Below are 19113 nucleotides of genomic sequence, written 5' to 3' on the forward strand. Positions count from 1 at the left end.
TGACTAAAGAAGCAATGGCCTGGGTGTGAGGGGTCGTTGGTGATCTTTAATGCTCTGGAGTACAACCTGGAGTGGTAGAGGTGGTCCAGATAGGGAAGGGGTCTCCCAATGATCCTCTCCGCTGATCTGATGACCCTCTGCAGTCATCGATCGAACATGCTGGAAAATCTTGGGTCGACATGCTAGAAACCTGGTGTCATTCTGAGTTTTCTAGATGTCCTTTAACTCCTGCAATGCACAGGGCTGAACAGCAGTGAGTGCCTTACTCTCAGCAAAAAGTGAAATTTTGGGGCACTATGGTGAAAATGATGCTGTTCCTTTATCCCCACTATCAGTTACTGGTTGAACTCGATGGACGTATGTCTTTTTTCAACTTAAATAACTATGTAACTATGCAACTATGTTATTTAATACGGACAGCATAATTTTTACCATAGAGCTTATGTTAAAAACATAGCCCCTAACACCAATTATTTTCCTGTGCTGATGCGATGGGCTAGCTGTTCCCTGCTCTCTCTTTACTGCTAGCAGCCTTCTGTCTCTCTTTGCCACAGCTGATTTAAAGTGGCTCACACACCAGAGCTGTGCTGTTGTTTCTCACATGTATGTAACTATAATGTAACTAGCTAGGTAAGTAACTAACTAATTAGCAGCCTGCTTATTTAGTTACATTATAGTTACGTGAGAAGCAACAGCACCAGTGTGTAAGCCACCTTATAAATCAGCTGTGGCAGAGACTGACTGGCTGTTGGAGTCAGGAACAGCTGATTTAGCGATGCAGATCAGCTGTGTAGAAGAAAAGAATTGGTGTTAGGAGCTATTTTTTTAACACAAGCTCTATGGTGAAATGTATGCTGCCCCTATTAAGTAACTGAGGGTGGAGATAATGGAACAGCGTAATTTTCGCCATAGAGCGCCCCTTTAATGTTTTCTAGCATGAAGAGGATTTTCGGTTTTTAGTAGACATGTATTTATGCCAGGCTCGGGCTTTTTACAATTCTCAGCGGTGTTCTCGTGTTTGGTTTGCTGCCTGTCTAAAGTTACAGTCATTTTTACGTTTCACGTCCCCCAGTGCATTTTAATGTTTTGCTAGGTGAGAAGCTTTAACTCAGCGACCAGCCAGTCATGTCCAGCAGCGCAAATTAGCATGAAATGTTTTATTTTTATGGCGTCTGAATGAGTTCTAATGTTCCTCCTCCTGTGCAGGCAACAGACACACCAGGCTAAATGGAACCAAACAGGCACTCGAATTCAAGTCAAAACAATGGTTTGGGGCAACAGTCCGGTCTCACAAGGAAAAAGTTGTGGTAAGCATGAAATTGAATCTAAACCTTTACATGTGATGTCAGAGTCATGCAGACATGGATTTATTGTACTTTTACAGCACTGGAAAGCACGGCCGGATTTGTACTCTTTACCGTCCAAGGCCACTGTCACCAGCCGCCCCCCTTCTGTATAGGTAGCAAGATTACCTCTCCTCCCTTCCTTCCAGTATAGGTAGCCAGATGACTCCTCCACCCAGTATAGGTAGCCAGATGACTCCCTTAATCCCTCCTCCCCCCCCCCCCTTTTCAGTATAGGCAGCCAGCTCACCTTCACACCGCAGCAGCCATCAGTGTCACTCATTTCTCCGCTCGTCTCCAGTGCAGAAGCTTCCTTTTCCTTTCCGTCTCCAATGCTGCCCAAGTCCATAGCCGCTGGCCACAATGCAAACGTGTACAGAGAGCAAGGTGGCTGCTGCACAGGCAGCTGGCAGCTGGGTACTGCGTTCAGGCGCTCGTCTGATCTCCCTGCATTGCAGCATTTGCAAGCTTACACCAGTTTAGCCTGCTGGTTTGGTGCCCTTTCTCCTGTGGTGCCCTAGGCCATGGCCTAGGTGGCCTTGTCCTAAATCCGGCCCTGCTGGAAAGCAGACGCAGCATTTAAGAGTACTGCCGTATTAAACGTTCTCTCACCTGATAAAAATGGACCTGAACTTTTGCACAGGACAGAAGGAAATCATAGAGAAATGCACCCTGTATGTATTAAGAGAGTTTAGCAGGTCTAATTTCCCCTCATCTGTGATTAATCACAAGTGTAATTTGAGCTCTTAGCTATGTCAGGCTGGCTCCCTTAGCAGAGCAGCTAATTTGTAAACGCAGGATGTTAACAATATGTCTGCTTCCATGAAAGCAGGAAGTAGACACAATGCAGATGTATTGCAAAATTTGTATCAGCTGTAACAAAGAAGTTTTTCTTTAAATGTTTTTATGCTGTTGCTTATCTTTTAGAGCAGAGAGTTTTGAGTTCAGGTCCGTTTTAATAAGTGGCCACGAGCAGGAAATCTTTTGTACACCACTCTGTACAGGGCATTGCGATTACTATGTTAATCACATTACCCTTGAGATCGGCAAGGGCTCTTTGAAAATCGGATGGAAGAGTATGCAGTGTGGTAGGGCCCGTAGATTTTTCTCTGCAGTTCAGATCTCATTGCTGGAGACTGTCTAGTGCAGTCACCCCTGCCTGGAAACCTGAAGGAGATGCCTCCTAGGATGCTGATGTTTTTAAACTGCAGTTTAGCCTTCTTAAAACAGAAGCTGTGAGTAATTTCTTACCTTCGTGTGAGAAAGAAGTACGTCTCATTATGTTGCTTTGGGACAGTGGCTGAAACAGGCAAATTATTCCTGTTTGTCTCTTAAAAACCCAAAGCATGCATCCAGACCCGCCAGTACATCCCGCGCACCTACAGCCTAGTCATTTTACAGAGCCGTATAATCCAAACTGCATACAGCTGTGTTAGGCTATTCTGGCCTTCAGTAGTGCAAGGCATGGGCTGATGTGGTTCTATAGTAGGTTCTATAGCTGGGGTATTAAAGTGACCCACATTAGTGGAACTGTAGTGAAAATAAGGTTGGCAGTTGGAAACACCCATTATTTCCCATAATACAACGAGCTTCACGGGCAGAAAACTGGGAAGGCCCTGACATCACACTGTGGGAGGAGTTTCACCACAATATCACCCCACTGATGTCCCTGATGATCTAAAGATTTGTCGAGGGAAATGGGGTCTCAGCTATTGATTGGGGTGAAGCTTAATCCTGGGTTAAAGTTCCTCTTTAAATTGTGGAGAAACAGAACTATTAGTATTTTGTTAAAAGCTCAGTAGGGAAAAATAACTTTTGCCTTCTTAAAAGAGAAAGTATTTGCAGGTTTTCACCTCCACAAGAGCAAAAAAAGTATGACTTTAGGAAAACTTATCTCCTCATCTAGCATCAACTGATGATGCCTGAATCTTCCTCCACACTTCTGATGTCTCCCATTGCACTCTGGATAAAATCTCCACTTGTCTGTCTGCCATTTCCTACTGGATGTCCAACAGGTTTTTGAAACTCAACCTGGAAAAGACTAAACTCATGATCTTACCCTCCGTTCATCGAGCCCCCTCCACAACATTTCCATTGCTACCAACAACTCGTCCATCTGCTTTTTCCCTGAAACCAGATAACTTGAGTGTCACCCTAACTCAGCCTTCACCCCTTCCCCCCCCACCCCCACCCCTTCCAGAACGTCTCCAGGTCCTGCCATTACCATCCACACAACATTGCCAAAATTCATGCATAACCCCCCCACACCGCCAAACTTCTGATCCATGCTCTGGTCATCTCCTGTCTGGATTACTGCAATGCCTTCCTTTCTGAGCTTCCTGAGACCCCACTCCAACCCCTGCAGTCCATTCACTTCTCCCACCAACCCTCTTCACAAGTCCCTTCACTGTCCCCCTCAGAATTACATTTACACTGCTCTTCCTGGCATACAAACCCACACAGACACAGGGAGAACATACAACCTCCGTGCAGATAGTGCCCTCCCTGGGATACGAACCGGCACTGCTACACGAGACTGCTAACCACCACGCCACTGAATTGTATATGTAGTATGGATAATGAATAGAAGATTAGTAGCAAAGAAAAAAGTCATATTTTTATTTTCAGTAATATAGCTTTTTTTAAAATAACATTGCATCATACTTCCGCAGTTGCAGGTTAGAACCCACACTCTATATTTTAAGCTATGAAACAAAGGAGACGTAATGAACCCTTTGAACTTTCTTGAAGTAAAACCTTATGTCAAGCTGTCTCTCACTGTTTCTTGACTGTGTTTCATAGATCAGGAATGTATTCACCCAAATGAGTCGAATAGCTCAGAGAAGCTTTTTTTGCATAGATAACAACTGAAGTTTTTTTCAGGGCTGTGGAGTCGGAGTAATTTTGGGTACCTGGAGTCGGAGTCAGTGGTTTCAATAAACTGAGGCGTCAGATGATTTTTGAACCCAATCCACAGCCTTTGTAAAAATGAGACTAAGGAGTCAGAGTCGAGGAGTCGGAGCAATTTTGGGTACCTGGAGTCGGAGTCGGTTGTTCCATAAACTGAGGCGTTGGAGTCGGATGATTTTTGTACCGACTCCACACCTGTTTTTTTTAACTCTTCCAGTACTGGAAAATATAATTGAGCGCAGGATTTATTATATCTGTTACCTGTGGGACAGGTTTACAATCTCCAGTGTGTCTCCTTCAGTTGGGTAGTCATGATGTCTAGGGCTGGATTATTGCTAAGACCACACAGGTGATTTTCTGTGGTCATAATGCACATGGGGGGTCCTTTACATGGAAGCTGTTGCTTTTGCCAATAAGAGCTGCTGCACATAAAATACAGAAGCCACTGCTTGTGGCACGGACTGGACGCTATCATTCCATTTGGGGGAGGGGCTGCACTTTCCCCGGGGGGAGAGGGGGGTTTTAGGACCACTGATGCACCTGGGTGGAGCAGGCAAGGGTTCTGGGTTCTGGCCAGGGCTGTTTTTAGTAGTTTTGGTACACCAGACAAAGCGCCCCTTGCCCCTTCCTCCAGTCTAGTAAATAAAAGTTTGTATCCTAGATGAACTAGTTTTGCAGGGACCAAGAACAATTTAATAGGCCAGAAGTCCTGTTGTTTTTCAAAATACCCCTATAAAGAATACACAGATTGTTATCGTGCCAGATACAGTACACCTCACCTGCCCAAATTCACTGAACCCATATAACAAACTTTTCCTATTGTTATGGGGGTGTGTAGAAAAAACAGTATAGGACTGTTTATATACATAGTTGTTTGGGTTGAATATAGACATAAGTCCATCATCGCCTCCAGCTTTCTCCAGTTTCACTTATTACCCCTACCCACGAGGCTGTGCCCTAGGAAGACCTCCTAGAGCATAATCTTTTTGGAGTTGCGACCAAGACTCTTCTAGGAACAAGTACAGGTAGGGAAGGTGATCTGAGAGCACCCTGGAGTGAAAACAAAAAACACAGAGACAGCAAGAGCCCCAATAGTGTAGGAAGTCAAACTACTGAAGCAAATGGTGGAGAAGAATGGATACTCACAAAGGGAGGTTGTAGGTGGGCAACCAACCACTGTAGACAGGTGGAGATGCACAAATCCGACTCCAATCGGGTGTCCAGTCGAACTGGACGTGGTTGCTCTCGTTACAAAATGGCTCTAGGATAGATCAGGGGTGTGTGTCAAACTCAAATACAAAGTGGGACGAAATTGTACACTGGGACCTAGTCACGGGCTAACCTCAATATCTACTGGCCACCTTCCTCCCTTATAAAGTTTCCAGGTGTGTATTGGCCCCCCTCCACACCCTAAACAGTTCTCTGGTGTCTAGTGGTCCTCTCTCCCCTATACAGTTCCCTGTTGTCTAGTGACCCCCCTCCCATATACAGTTCCCTGTTGTCTAGTGACCCCCCCCTACCCTATACACTTCCCTAGTGTTTAGTGCTTTCCCTCACCTCACCCATATGGCTTCCCTGGTGTTCTACCGCAGGGTCTCTCAACATTTTATTGGTTTGTACCCCTTTTAAAGCCCTGTACTCACCAAGTACCCCCTAGCATAGTAAACATTATCACAAGTACCCCTTAAAGAGACTCTAAAGTCTCCCTAAAATGAGGTTTTTATTTTAAAAACCTCATTACCATAATAGTCCCTCTTAAAACGCCGCATTCCCGCGGCTGAAAACACCCTCGATCACCCCAAACTCACGGGGGTACATCGCAGGCTCCTTCCGCATAGAGGCAGTGCAGCTCTGCCTCTATGCACGTCAATCAGTGTGGCTCGCCGCCTCTCCCCCGCCCCTCTAAGTCTTCCTTCACTGAGAGCGGCAGGGGAGAGGCGGAGATAAGCGTTGATTGACGCGCATAGAGGCGGCAGCAAAATCCACCACCAAGAAAGTCGAGAAATACACGACCAAGAAAGTGAGTTTGGGGTGATCGAGGGGGTTTTCAGCCGCGGGGATGCAGCGTTTTAAGAGGGACTATATTGGTAATGAGGTTTTTAAAATAAAAACCTCATTTTAGGGAGACTTCAGAGTCTCTTTAACAAATATATATTTAAATTGTAGTACATGATAATTGTTCTAAACAATTTCCAAGTATTTACTATTGCTTTTAATTAGCTAAAACACTAATTTGGTGGTGTTTAAATAAGAGTTATAATTTTCTAAAACTGTAAATCTGTTAGATTTGGTTAAGTATATCAAGGCTGAGTACCCCCTGGAACAATCAGATGTACCCCCTGTGCTACGCGTACCACACGTTGAAAACCTAGGTTCTAGCGCTTCACCTCCAATATAGCATCATAACTTCCACAGTTTCACCAGCTTCCCTGGTGGTCTAGAGTGGGCCAAACATAATGAAAAGTGGAGAACCCACTTGAGAGCCAAATTTAATGGCTCTGAGGGCCAGATTTGGCTTGCGAGCCAGAGTTTGACATGTATGCTCTAGAACCAAAAGACTACCCCGCCTGAAGGCACAGCTATAGGGAACTCTGGCATTGTATTCGACCTGAGGAAGTGGACTGAGACCCATGAAACGCATTGCCAAATGCATATTAAAGTTTTTGTCATCATTGAGGTAAGCTACCTCATCCCTTCTATTTTAACTGTTTTTAACGCAGTTTTATCATCATCTGGGCGCCTTTTATCCCCTTTTTGCCTCCAGGAACAAGGCCGAGTGCGGATGGTACTTCCCCACATGCTCTTATGAGTGGTTGCTTCTATAGCAACCTAGCTTGGTCAGTATTTACAACTATTGTTATACCTATTCCCTGGTGATCTAACGATATTACGCCAGATTGGCGTAATATTTTTTTCTCTACAAGTTTGGCTATCGATTGAAGTGGCTATATGCAGAAAGTATGCAGAAGTCTCCATATCACAGCTGTATTCTTTTGTTTAGGCCTGCGCACCTTTATACCACTGGAGGAGCGTGAAGGAAATCACTGAACGGGACCCAGTGGGGACATGCTACGTCGCCATTCAAAATTTCAGTTCCTACGCAGAGTACTCGCCCTGTCGCAACAGTAAGTTATTTGATGCTTCAGTTGTCATTTTTTGTGTTGGTAATGTTTAAAGCCCACCTCTCGGTATACAATTATGTATACAAAACAAAAAAATAGACATTGACGTGCTACGTTGGTGTGATATCAAATCTATTCAAAAATAATCACATACAAGAAAAGCCTACCCTATATCTAGGGCATAAAGCAAGGGAATATTAAATTAATAAGGTGGGTCTCATGCCCATGCCAGCCAATTGCAGGCTTGGGGGATGGCCCAGATGATGTCACATTTAACTCTTTCCTGGTCAGTATTAAACCAGCAGCTGGCTTACGGAGAGTCCCTCTTTGCTTCATGTGACGGCTGGCTTTCAACCTTTTACTCTTATTTATGTCTTGTCATCTTATATAACTGTATGCCGACGTAGTCTAGATGTAACGTAGTATAGACAGAAGATAACCTGATTACCATTCACCAGGAATGGAATCAAGAAGCTGTAACGCAACAGAAGTAATACAGAATAATCTGCGTTGCTAAGATGTAACAAACTGTACTGTCTTATCTGTTGACTGAATAAACTCTGAGGACGCCTAAGAAGTTCAATCTCCAATGCTGTTGCTGTGATGAGAGTCGTGTTTGCAGCTCTTGTTAATGAGTTGCTTGTGCCAGAAAAAAATGTATAGTGTTGTTGCCAATAGCAACCAACGTATAGTTTCTTACAGAGTACAGCATGAGCTCTAAAGGAAGTGTCGTGGCCTGCGGCACTACATGACGCACTGCTTTCCGCCCAAATTCCGGGCGGTGTCAACTACTATTCCCCCTTTGAGTCATAGTAACTCAGAAGGAGAAGTCATTTGTGGTCCGGTGATCGCGGGCACCTGAATGACACTGCTTCGCCGCCATAGACCTAACAATAGGTCTACATCGGTGCCAAGTTCAGGTGCAGAGTGGGGAAGATGTGCACCGAAATGACCTGCTTCCTCAAATTGGACTTTGTATTTTTTTTTTAAGTGAAAGGAATCTTCTATAGCAAAAATATCCTGTCGTGAACAGGGCCGGTTCTAGAATTTTTGCTGCCTGAGGCAAACTTGTGACTTGTGCCCCCAACCCCCGATTTGGAATGATCGCACAGCACCCAACAATTTACTCTGCTTCATTGAATGTTCTCACATGACATGCTGCGGCTCAACACAATAGCGCACTGGCTGGCTGTGAGTCTGTGACAAACAAACTGCTCACCCTCAGCCACTCCTCCTCAGGAAGGTACACACAGTACAAAAAGGCTGCCCCTGAAATCTCTGCGCCTGATGCAAATGTTTCACCTTGCTTCATGAGAGAACCGGCCCTGGTCATGAAATGTTGTTCACATGACCAGAAGCAGCTGTGTGAGATAGAATTTCAAACTCTGTCGGTGCTCTGTTAATGTAAATACTGGAGGTGACATGTTTGTATTATTATTATTATTATTATTATTATTATTATTATATATGATATAGTATCTTGTAACTGAATTTCCCTCACAACCCAATCCCTACCATAGTCATATGTCTGTTGTAGTCTAGTGCCAATTTAGGGACAAGTCAATTAAAGGACAACTGTATACAGGTATATGGAGGCTGCCATGTTTATTTCCTTTTAAGCAATACCAGTTGCCTGGCAGCCCTGCTGATCCTCTGCCTCTAATACTATTAGCCATAGCCCCTGAACAAGCATGCAGCAGATCAGGTGTTCTTTAAAGTAAGATCTGACAAGACTAGCTGCATGCTTGTTTCTGGTGTGATTCAGATACTACTGCAGAGAAATAGACCAGCAGGGCTGCCAGGCAACTGGTCTTGATTAAAATGAAATAAATATGGCAGCCTCCGTATACCTCTTACTTCAGTTCCCCTTTAACTTATCTGTATGTTTTTGGGCTGTGGGAGGAAACCGGAGTGCCCGGTGGAAACCCATGCAGACATGGGTAGAACATACAAACTCCATGCAGATAGTGCCCTGGCTGGGCTTTGATTCAGGGACCCAGCTCTGTAAGGCGAGACTGCTGTCCACTACACACAATCAAGTACACTAACAATTTAAAGGAAACTTTCACAATTAGAAAACACCAGCTATTCTGTCCAAATATACACATATTGCAAGCATTGATTACAAATTTGTTTTATACTTACTTGGTTTGTTTTTTATGTGCATATAAAACACAGCTGTTCCACAATTTGCATTACGAGAGCCGGTAGATAGCCGGTAGGAATGTTAAATTCAGCTGCCAGTCAATGGATTGGTGCAGGTGTTGAAAATCAGCAACATGGGCAGCTGGTCTCTGCATCCAGTTTCTCAAGGTAGACATACACTGGTTGATGTATGGGCAGATTGACCATGAGATAGATCTCTGATCAGATTCCGTCAACGAGAGGGATCTGCTGCTTGCCCATACACTGCAAAGTGATTTCTGATCGGAAATCAGAATCAGAAATCACCCGTGACTCCTGGCCCCCTCTAGTCACCACGATGCCAGTACCATGTGACTTGGCACATGTGACATCACACATGCGACCAACATTTTTCAGCCTGTCCAATTGATGATGCTTTGACCAACTTTGGTCCAAAATTGATTGAAAGGTTGATTGCACGGTCATGTTGTGGCACCTATTCTCTTCAGATTCAATAAAATGATCAAATCGGAAGGTCGATTGGGTCACAGTGGGCATTACGGTGGCGTAGTGGTTAGGGACACTATCTCCACTGAGTTTGTATGTCCTCCCCGTGTATGTATGGGTTTCCTCCAGGCACTCCGGTTTCCACCCACATCCCAAGTCAATTGGCTTCCCCTAAATTGGCCCTAGACTATGATACATACAGTGGCGTAGCTAAGGAGCAGTGGGCCCCGATGCAAGTTTTACAATGGGGCCCCTCCAAGCACTCTATACGTAACAATTGATACGGCGCACCAAAACCTGCCAAGGAAAACTACAGTTTCAGAGGTGCAAGGAAGGGATGGGAAACAGTTTGTTAAGGATTACCACTATTCCAAGTATCTATAGAAGTAATTATTATGAGCACAGGACCAATAGAGAGCTAATACTGTAGTTGAGGAAGGGCCCTTCGGGGCCCCTCTGGCCCAAGGGCCCCGATGCGGTCGCTACCTCTGCAACCCCTATTGCTACGCCCCTGGATACATACATGCATGGCCGCTTCTGGTAAAAATGGGGCCCTAGGGCAAAATTAACCCAGGGGCCCCCCAACAGACACCCCTTGACCAAAAAAATGGCATTATGGGCTCTTTGTTGCAGCCAAATTTCCCTCATGGGCACCTGAGTCAGGTGCTGAACCTCTTCCCCTGGGCCCCTGCAGAGTCTTTGGCAGTGTAGTGTCTCACCTGCCCATAAGCACAGATGAGAAGCTACTCAACTAAAGACTATGAAGGGGCTCCAGGAAGCAACAATTAAAAGGGGAGGAGACACCTTGGGGGCCCCTACAGGCTCTGGGGCCCTGGAGCAATTGCCTCCTTTGCCTCTATGGTAGCGCTGGCCCTGCATACATGGACATATGACTATGTGAGCCCCTCTGAGGGACAGTTAGTGATAAGACTACATACTCTGTATAGAGCTGCAGAAGATGTCGGCGCTATATAAATACTAAATAATAATAATATTGAGTAGTATATTGCCACCTTTATAATTTCTCTTACAGATATTAGATAGATGACTTTTAGAAGGAGCTCAGGCTGCACTGTCATAGTCCAGGGTCTAAAATTCATAAAATCCAAGGAATTTGTTTTTACTCCAGAGAGAATTTCCTGTGGGAATTCCAGAGGGATACGGTGATTATTTATAAAGGGTTCTGTATGAGGACATAAAGAAACAACACAAAGAATGCAGCTAATGTATTTGTTTTTCATTACATTCAGCATGCACAGAGCACAGCTCAGTAACCTAGGCCAGCTTACAGCCATCATGTGCAGCGCAAGGATTGCACATCTCAGAAAACATCTATATTTGGCTGCAGGGTCACCCATGGAAGAAATGATCTAGTACAACAAGCATAAGCAGAAAACAATTAAACACGGAGATTAGTCAGGTGTGGAAACTGAAATTTGCAAACGCTTTGGAAAATTCACCAATGGTGATTAACAAAAATTCAGCGAGAAAATTAAACCAGCCTTCTGGGACTGAAGGCTTCACATCAAAGGGAGAGGATATTTAAAGAGAGTCTGAAGCCAAATAAATTAACTCTTTTTATTGCCCAGTTATGTTAAGCATTAAGACCAAAGCTGATTCGCCGCATCCCCGAATCAGAACGATGTATTTATCCCCCCAAAATCCTGGGGCAAAATTCCACAACTTTCCAGGTCGTGGATTTTGCTGCCCGGGGGAGGCAGAGCTTTGTGCTGTAGCTCTGCCTCCAGTCCAGTCAATCTCCACCGATCTCCGGCTCTCCCCGCCCCTCTCAGTGAAAGAAGACTGAGAGGGGCGGGGAGAGGAGGAGATCAGCGGAGATTGACTGGAGCAGAAGCAGCGCTACTGTTCAAAGCTCTGCCTCTACCAGGAAGTGATCCAAGAATTTGGGATAAATACATCGTTCTGCCATGGGAATGCTGCGAATCAGTTTTGATCTTAATGCTTAACATAACTGGGCAATAAAAAGAGGTAATTTATTTGGCTTCAGACTCTCTTTAAAGTAAAATGGAAGTGACCTAAATAAAATAGGTACCTATGGAGAGGTAAAGTTATTTGACCAAATGGTTGAATACATCTTCTGGACTTCTCATGCAGGCTCTGGAAGTACTCACGTCCCTGAGTACATCCAAAGACCAGCGGATCCATAATGTGCATGCGCATGTTCCGGCTCATGCATGTGCAGTACGGAGGCGTCTATCTTCAGAAGCGCTGAGGGTCAGGAATCCTTTTGAAGCCTGTCGACTACTAGGAGAAAACCTAGGAGAAAAAGCCCATGACCCTTAACTTTTTCTCTTCAGTTTTCTCCTGGGTGATATTTTCACACCTAAATCAAGGAAGAAAATACTCAAAAAAATTTTGATAGTACTTTTTCACCTACTGCTTTGGGACTTTTTCAAATGCAAAGTGCTCTTTCAATTACAAAGTTGAAAAATGATCTCCTATGAGAAAACGGCATATGGGCCCAAGTTTTTTTCTCCTTGGAGATCAATTTTCATCTTCTATTTAAAACAACTTTCTAGCACATTTCAACTGAAAAAGTAACAAAAAGTAAGTGAAAAAGTACTATCAAAAATATTTTGAGTATTTTCTCGCTTTTTGGTGGCTTCAAGGGCATTCTATTGAAAAGTTTAAAAATATCACCTAGGACAGGGGTAGGGAACCTATGGCTCGGGAGCCAGATGTGACTCTTTTGATGGCTACATCTGGCTCACAGACAAATCAGCAGGGGTTGATTCACTAAGCTACACTGCTCAAGCAGCGCAGCTTAGTGTGGCATCACAAGTAAAATTTATAGAGTAGGCACGCTACTGCTGTAGCATGCACTACTAACTTACTTGCGCTACCCCAAAACAAACAGCTGCTTCAATTGTTCCACTCTGGGCCCTATCAGGTCCAGTGACTTTGTAGGAAGAGATCCCCGCACTTTGATTGGCCCTATAGGCTGCCTGTCACTTGACAGGCAGCCTATTGAGCAAAAGTGTGGGGATCTGGTCCTACAAAGTGAATCAACCCTCAAGTCAGATAGCTAATTGTACAAGCTGTTTGTCGGTATTTCTCCTCTCTGGTTCTTGAGGGAAATTGCTGATGGTGCTGAAACCCAAAAGAAGCTGAAGACGTGTCTGACACTTCTGCTGCCCGGTGGATCAACTGTATACACCTCACCATGGCAACATGGCCCTCTGCTGCGTATGCGCACTGTCCCAGTTTGAAAATTACTGTATGACTCTCACAGAATTACATTTTAAAATATGTGGGGTTTATGGCTCTCTCAGCCAAAAAGGTTCCTGACCCCTGACCTAGGAGAAAACTTGGGAGAAAAAATGAATTACACATGGGCTGTGCGTTACCGTGCACCGCATTGCTGCATGTGACCGCAATGTCCATACAACTATTCACTATTATACTGTATATTGTAATAAAGTGGCCGCTGAAGTAATCTTTTATCTTCCAGAGAACGCTGACCCTGCAGGACAAGGTTACTGCCAAGCAGGATTCAGTCTGGACTTTTACAAGGTAACAAAGTGTGAAAGAGGAACTCTAGCAAATGTACAAAGTTTCATTTGGTCTGTATACATTCATGAATGTCAGTGCTATTCTCAATGTACAGGAGGTCCCCTGCTTATAAACTGGTTCTCTTCCAGGAAATTGTTTGCAAGTTGAATTTGTTTGTAAGTTGAGTCTTGTGTTATACATGGAGAAATGCGGATAAATGATTTTCTTTCGGACAATTCTGGATTTGGAAGTGTAGTACAAAGTTTATACTATAAACTATATTTTTGGGTTGTTTCCAATGTGCTTTTAAACCTAATATGCAGTGAGTATTTTTATTATTTAGTATTTATATAGCGCCAACATCTTCCGCAGCGCTGTACAATCGTCACTTACCTGACCCTCAGAGGGCTCACAATCTAATCCCTACCATAGTCTTATGTCTATGTATGAATTGTGTAGTGTATGTATCATAGCCTAAGGCCAATTTTTTTAGGGGGAAGCTAATTAACTTTTCTGTATGTTTTGGGGGTGTGGGAGGAAACTGGAGTGCCCGGAGGAAACCCACGTAGACACGGGGAGAACATACAAACTCCTTTCAGATGTTGACTTGGCTGGGATTCCTACTGGGGACCCAAGGCGAAAGCATTAACCACTACGCCACCGTGCTGCCCAGGGAAGGGGAATAAGAGCTAATACTTACCGCTGCTTCCGTTCCGCTCAATCAACCGCCAGTCTCCTGTAATCCTTCCCTGTCTTCTCCACAAGTCAGACGACTTTCCTGACTTGTATTCCAGACATACTGCACAGCGCATGCCCAGTATGTCCTTTCTGCTTCCCCATGGCTGTGCGACGTAGCAAGCCTCCAGCAACATGTAGCAGGCTTCCTGCACCACCTAGCGGGTTCCTAGCAGCTCTCCAGCTTCCCGCATCGGGTCAGGTGATACGCCTCCTTGCATACATGGAAGTCGCTAGGAGCCCACTAGATGCTGCAGGGAGGCTGCTACATGTCGCTGGAGGTTTGCTAAGTATCTTAACCCCCTTGGCGGTATTCTTTCTGGATTTTAGGGTCTAAAAGCGGTACAATTTTTTTGCACCCTTTCAGACCCTAAAACCTCAAAATTTGAAAACCTAAAAAAACTGAAAAAATCATGCTCCTAGGGAGATCTGCAGCAGCTCAGCACTCACACACCTTCCTGGGATCCAGCGCTGCAGTTCTCCCTCCGTCCTCCGGATGGCGCTGTAACCCTATAGTGAGATTGCCGGCTGTCGCCATGACGAAAGACGGCGATCTCACCAGGGGGAAGCAGAGCCTCGGAGGAGAGGAAGATGAATGGCGTGCAACGTTGGTATCCTTCGGGAGGTGGGTGATAAACACTTACTCTGCTTGGACCTCCGGCGGCTACCACCAGTTCAGCTCGGGGTTACTGCTTCTGACATGTTTTTACCACCCCGAGCTGTACTCTTGATTACCACTAGGGGGGTTAAAAACCTCAAAACCTGCCCAAAACAAAGTCCCCGTTATCCCTCTCAGGCATCCCGGTTAGTTGTGACTTCCAGTTGCCTTGAGTTCCGGATAACGGGGACTTTTCTGTATTATTATTACCAACATATTCCGTGGTGCTGTACAAAGTAAGAAACAAACATGAGGTACATAATAATTCAAACAATGGTATGCACCAATATACAAAATACAGAATTGGTACAAAACACAGAATAAACACAAAATACTGAAATGGTAATTACAGTGACAAAAGTAACATGATAAATAAATAAAATAATAATATAAACAATAAAATGTGTAACAAAATTCCAAGACACAAAAGGGTGAGAGAGCCCTGCCCTTGTGAGCTTACAATCTAAAGAAAATATTGCTGTCTCTGTATATTGGCATGTAGCCCCACCCTCCCAGTGATGTTTAGCCTAGGCTGTTTAGCTATGCGAAATCCCCTGGCTGGGTATTGACTGCATCTCTCATGCCTGCTTGGAACTGTTTCTAATTGTTCTAGAGCTTCTATCAGACAAATCTATGACTGTCAGACAGCTGAAGGTATTGTAGGAACACATCCTCATATTACACCAGTGGGGACTCCACTGTGTTACCCCACGACTAGAATTCCGCCTCGGAGCTAAAGAAGGCATTTAACAGGAAGGGCTGCATGGATTAGTAGTCATGTATAATTATTTTTCCATAGCGGTTTGTCTGCTGGGATCTCCATCAGGCAGCTAAAAAAGGTGGACAGTCGCCATCTTTCCTACCAGCTATACGTCAGTTTTATGGTCCGTATAATGTAACACCGGCGGGTCAAAAGTCACAGACGTCCCGGCAGTACGGGGGTCACCCAGAAAGCAATGTAAACGGCGGCTCCAAATAACGGACGGACCCGCATGGAATATTGTCCTAAAAATCCGGAAGATTTGCAACAGTCAATACAGAACAAACTAAAACAATAACTGCTTAATTAGCTCATGAACAGTACCTGCCATGCATTGTTATGCTTTTCAGGCAACTTGTTCATTTATGTGTTAAAATTACCATTCATTTGTGTGTTAGGCCCAGTTCACACTTGAGAAAGTTTTGCGCGGGTGATTTTACAGCAATTATCGCGGTAAAATTACTGTTCAAATCTGCATTTGATGAGCGATCACGATTATCGCTTCTATAGCATGCTAATCGCGATTGATCCCAAATCGGCGAGCGGCGGCGATCGTCATCAACTCGCAGCAAGCAAAGTGCTTGCTGCGTGTGCTAAAAAAAATTGTGAAAATCGGCCCAGCAGGGCCTGCGTAGCGCCCTCCGGCAGTCATGGGCGAGTTGAGCTCGTCCATACCGCCAAGGAGGTTAAAGGGAACCCGAAGTGAGAGGGATATGGAGGCTGCCATATTTATTTCCCTTAAAGGACCACAGGAGAAGAGGAGAGTAAAGAGTCCCTATTTCTTGCCATGGCCCTGTGTCGTGCTTTGGAAACATCGTCCTTCGTATAACCTCTTTGACTGAAACGTTGTTCTAGGATAGCAAACTCCTGAGCAGTGGAAGTCTCTGTAGAGCAGTATCTCCTAGCCCTTATGGATTCACCATAAGGAATTCCTCTAATAGTATGTCTGGGATGACAGCTAGAAGCTTGCAGAACAGAGTTGCCTGCACAAGATTTCCTGTAAGTACTAGTACAGATCTTACTACCAAAGTAAGATCCAAAAACTCGACCTCAGCGGGACTAGCAGTATGTGTAAACGACAGGTTAAGGTCTTTGTCGTTCAGATAAGCCACGAATTCCTCAATCAAATTAACTGGACCCTTCCAAACTAGTAGAAGGTCGTCTATATAACGGCCTTACCAGGCCAAGTGAGCACTAAAGGGGTTGCAGTCTCCAAAGAGGCGGAGCTTCTCCCGCCAACCCATGTAGAGGTTAGCGAGAGAGGGAGAAAACTGTTAAAAGGTGTGAGCAGATCTCTGTATAGTTTGGGCTATGATTAAAGGGAACCTTAACCGGCGGGGGAAAAAAAAATCACTTACCTGGGGGCTTTCCCAAGCCTCCTGCAGCCGTCCGGTGCCCGCGCCGGTCCTTCGGTGCCCTCCGGTCTGCCTCCGCCGCTAAGTTTCGTTTTCGGACGACTGCCAGTCGTCCTCGGGCCTCTTCCGCATTCCTCGTCGTAAACTGCAGTAAAGCGCGTCCGCATGACGCCAAACGTGTCATGTGCATGACGCCAAACGCGTCATGCGGACGCGCTTTACTGCAGTTTACGACTAGGAATGCGGAAGTGGCCCGAGGACGACTGGCAGTCGTCCGAAAACTAAACTTAGCGGCGGAGGGAGACCGGAGGGCACCGAAGGACCAGCGCGGGCACCGGACAGCTGCAGGAGGCTTGGGAAAGCCCCCAGGTAAGTGAATTTATTTTTCCTCGCCAGTTAAGGTTCCCTTTAAGGACACGATTGTCCGAAACATTTCAGCCTTTCTTTGCTATTTTATGAATGTCTAATAAAGCGTATGGAAGCTACTTGTTGGTGAGTGCGGACATTTTCCCTTTGCCCAGTGTTGCTGCTTGTAGTCCAGCACCCCCGACACGGATGGGAAGAGTGCAGCAGTGTTTTTCTTGTACCTTTAAAGTACCACTATCGTGAAAAAAGTAGGCTGATAAAATCTGACAGAAGCGACAGGTTTTGGGCCAGTCCATCTCCTCATGAGGGATTCTCAGGGTTTTCTTTGTTTTCAACTGCATTTCCTGAATAGCAGATCAGGTACTCGGACTCGGCTGACTCAGGTTTTATTGGATTAGCTGCATGCCTTTTCCAGGATTTTGACTCGGGCATTACTTATGCCGGAAGATCAACAGGGCTGCCAGGCAACTGGCATTGTTTACAAGGAAATAAATATGGCAGCCTCCTTATCCCCCTCACCTCGAGTTCCCTTTAAAAAAATTGAATTAACATAGATTATATGCTGGTATAAGCAGAGCTTCCATGTCCTTCACAGTCACATTCTGAGTGCTATTTTATAGCTCCCGGCTGTTGGTTTGATTGGCTGATAGTTGTGTCACAGATAAACATTTACAAACAAGCTGATAAAGTTAAATAATTTCTGAGAATCCTTGATCTTCCAGCACAAAGCTGCTCGGCCTATCACAGTGGCCAATGTTGTGTGGCCCCCCACCCCACCGCAGCTGCCGGTGACACTGAAATTTCTCAGCTGCAACTTCTTCCCCCAACTCCACACTGACAATATTTAACTTGGTGACAGAATAAGCAGAACATTAACAGCGGTTATCTGCGGCGTATTTATATTACCTGTCAGCTGACATATATGGATTTTTGTCTTTTCTCCAGCTTGTGCAAAGTCGATGACTTATATAAGGGCCAAATGGGGGATTTACAGCATTCCGAAACGATTTGCCGGTGCTTGTTCCTGAAAAACTCAATTTATTAGTTCAATTTTGAGGGATACATTTGTTACGTGTAAATTTTTATCTGGAAGGATCATAAATTACAGCGATTTCTTGTTTTAGGAAAGCCTGAAAAAAGACGGTAAATGTCTTTTACTGAATCCTTTTATAAAGAAAAGCTGGGAAGCAAACCAGATGGGGGTCCTATAGATAAGTGTCCCAAAAATGTAGTTTAACTATTGCAGTTTATGACTGTCTTAGAAAGTACCTAAAAGCCAAACTAAAAACCAAACATCAGCAAGGCAAATTGTAAAAGCCATCAGGTTGATACATTAATATAAACCGTGGATAGAAGACAGTGGTGGACCTGTTTTAGGAATCAGATGTGCTTGTTACTTCAGTACAGCTTGCTTCCTGTTCTCTGTAGATTCAGCTGACGGGTGGGTCAATTGGGAGTGACCATGTGACTCCCAAAATAGAAAGAACAGGGAAGCCTAGAAAACATGTTCTATCATTACAGTAGAAAATGTTTCTGAAGGTGGTGGCAGAGGGCAGCAGCAGAGGCAGTATCAAGGGTTGATTGTAAACATGGGGCGCACATTTGTTTCTTTGGTTGCACAGTTCCCTGCCCACTTCATCCATATTCAGGTTTATGTACAAGGGATGGGAAGGAGCTTGAGTCTGTCACAGACTGCTGCAGACAGTTCACAGGAAGTGTT

At 44.8% G+C, this 19113-nt stretch overlaps 1 protein-coding gene across 1 annotated transcript in view; it reads left to right on the forward strand.

Annotated features, from left to right (window-relative positions):
- ITGA8 (integrin subunit alpha 8) overlaps window positions 1–19113 on the forward strand; it is a 243799-nt gene that overhangs the window by 52817 nt on the left and 171869 nt on the right. The window contains exons 3-5 of the mRNA XM_068235491.1: window positions 1207–1307; window positions 7255–7378; window positions 13479–13540. Of these exons, the coding sequence (XP_068091592.1) occupies window positions 1207–1307; window positions 7255–7378; window positions 13479–13540 (287 nt within the window). The remainder of the gene's footprint in view (window positions 1–1206; window positions 1308–7254; window positions 7379–13478; window positions 13541–19113) is intronic.

Source organism: Hyperolius riggenbachi, chromosome 5 (assembly GCF_040937935.1).
Source record: "Hyperolius riggenbachi isolate aHypRig1 chromosome 5, aHypRig1.pri, whole genome shotgun sequence".
Taxonomy (NCBI): Eukaryota; Metazoa; Chordata; class Amphibia; order Anura; family Hyperoliidae; genus Hyperolius; species Hyperolius riggenbachi.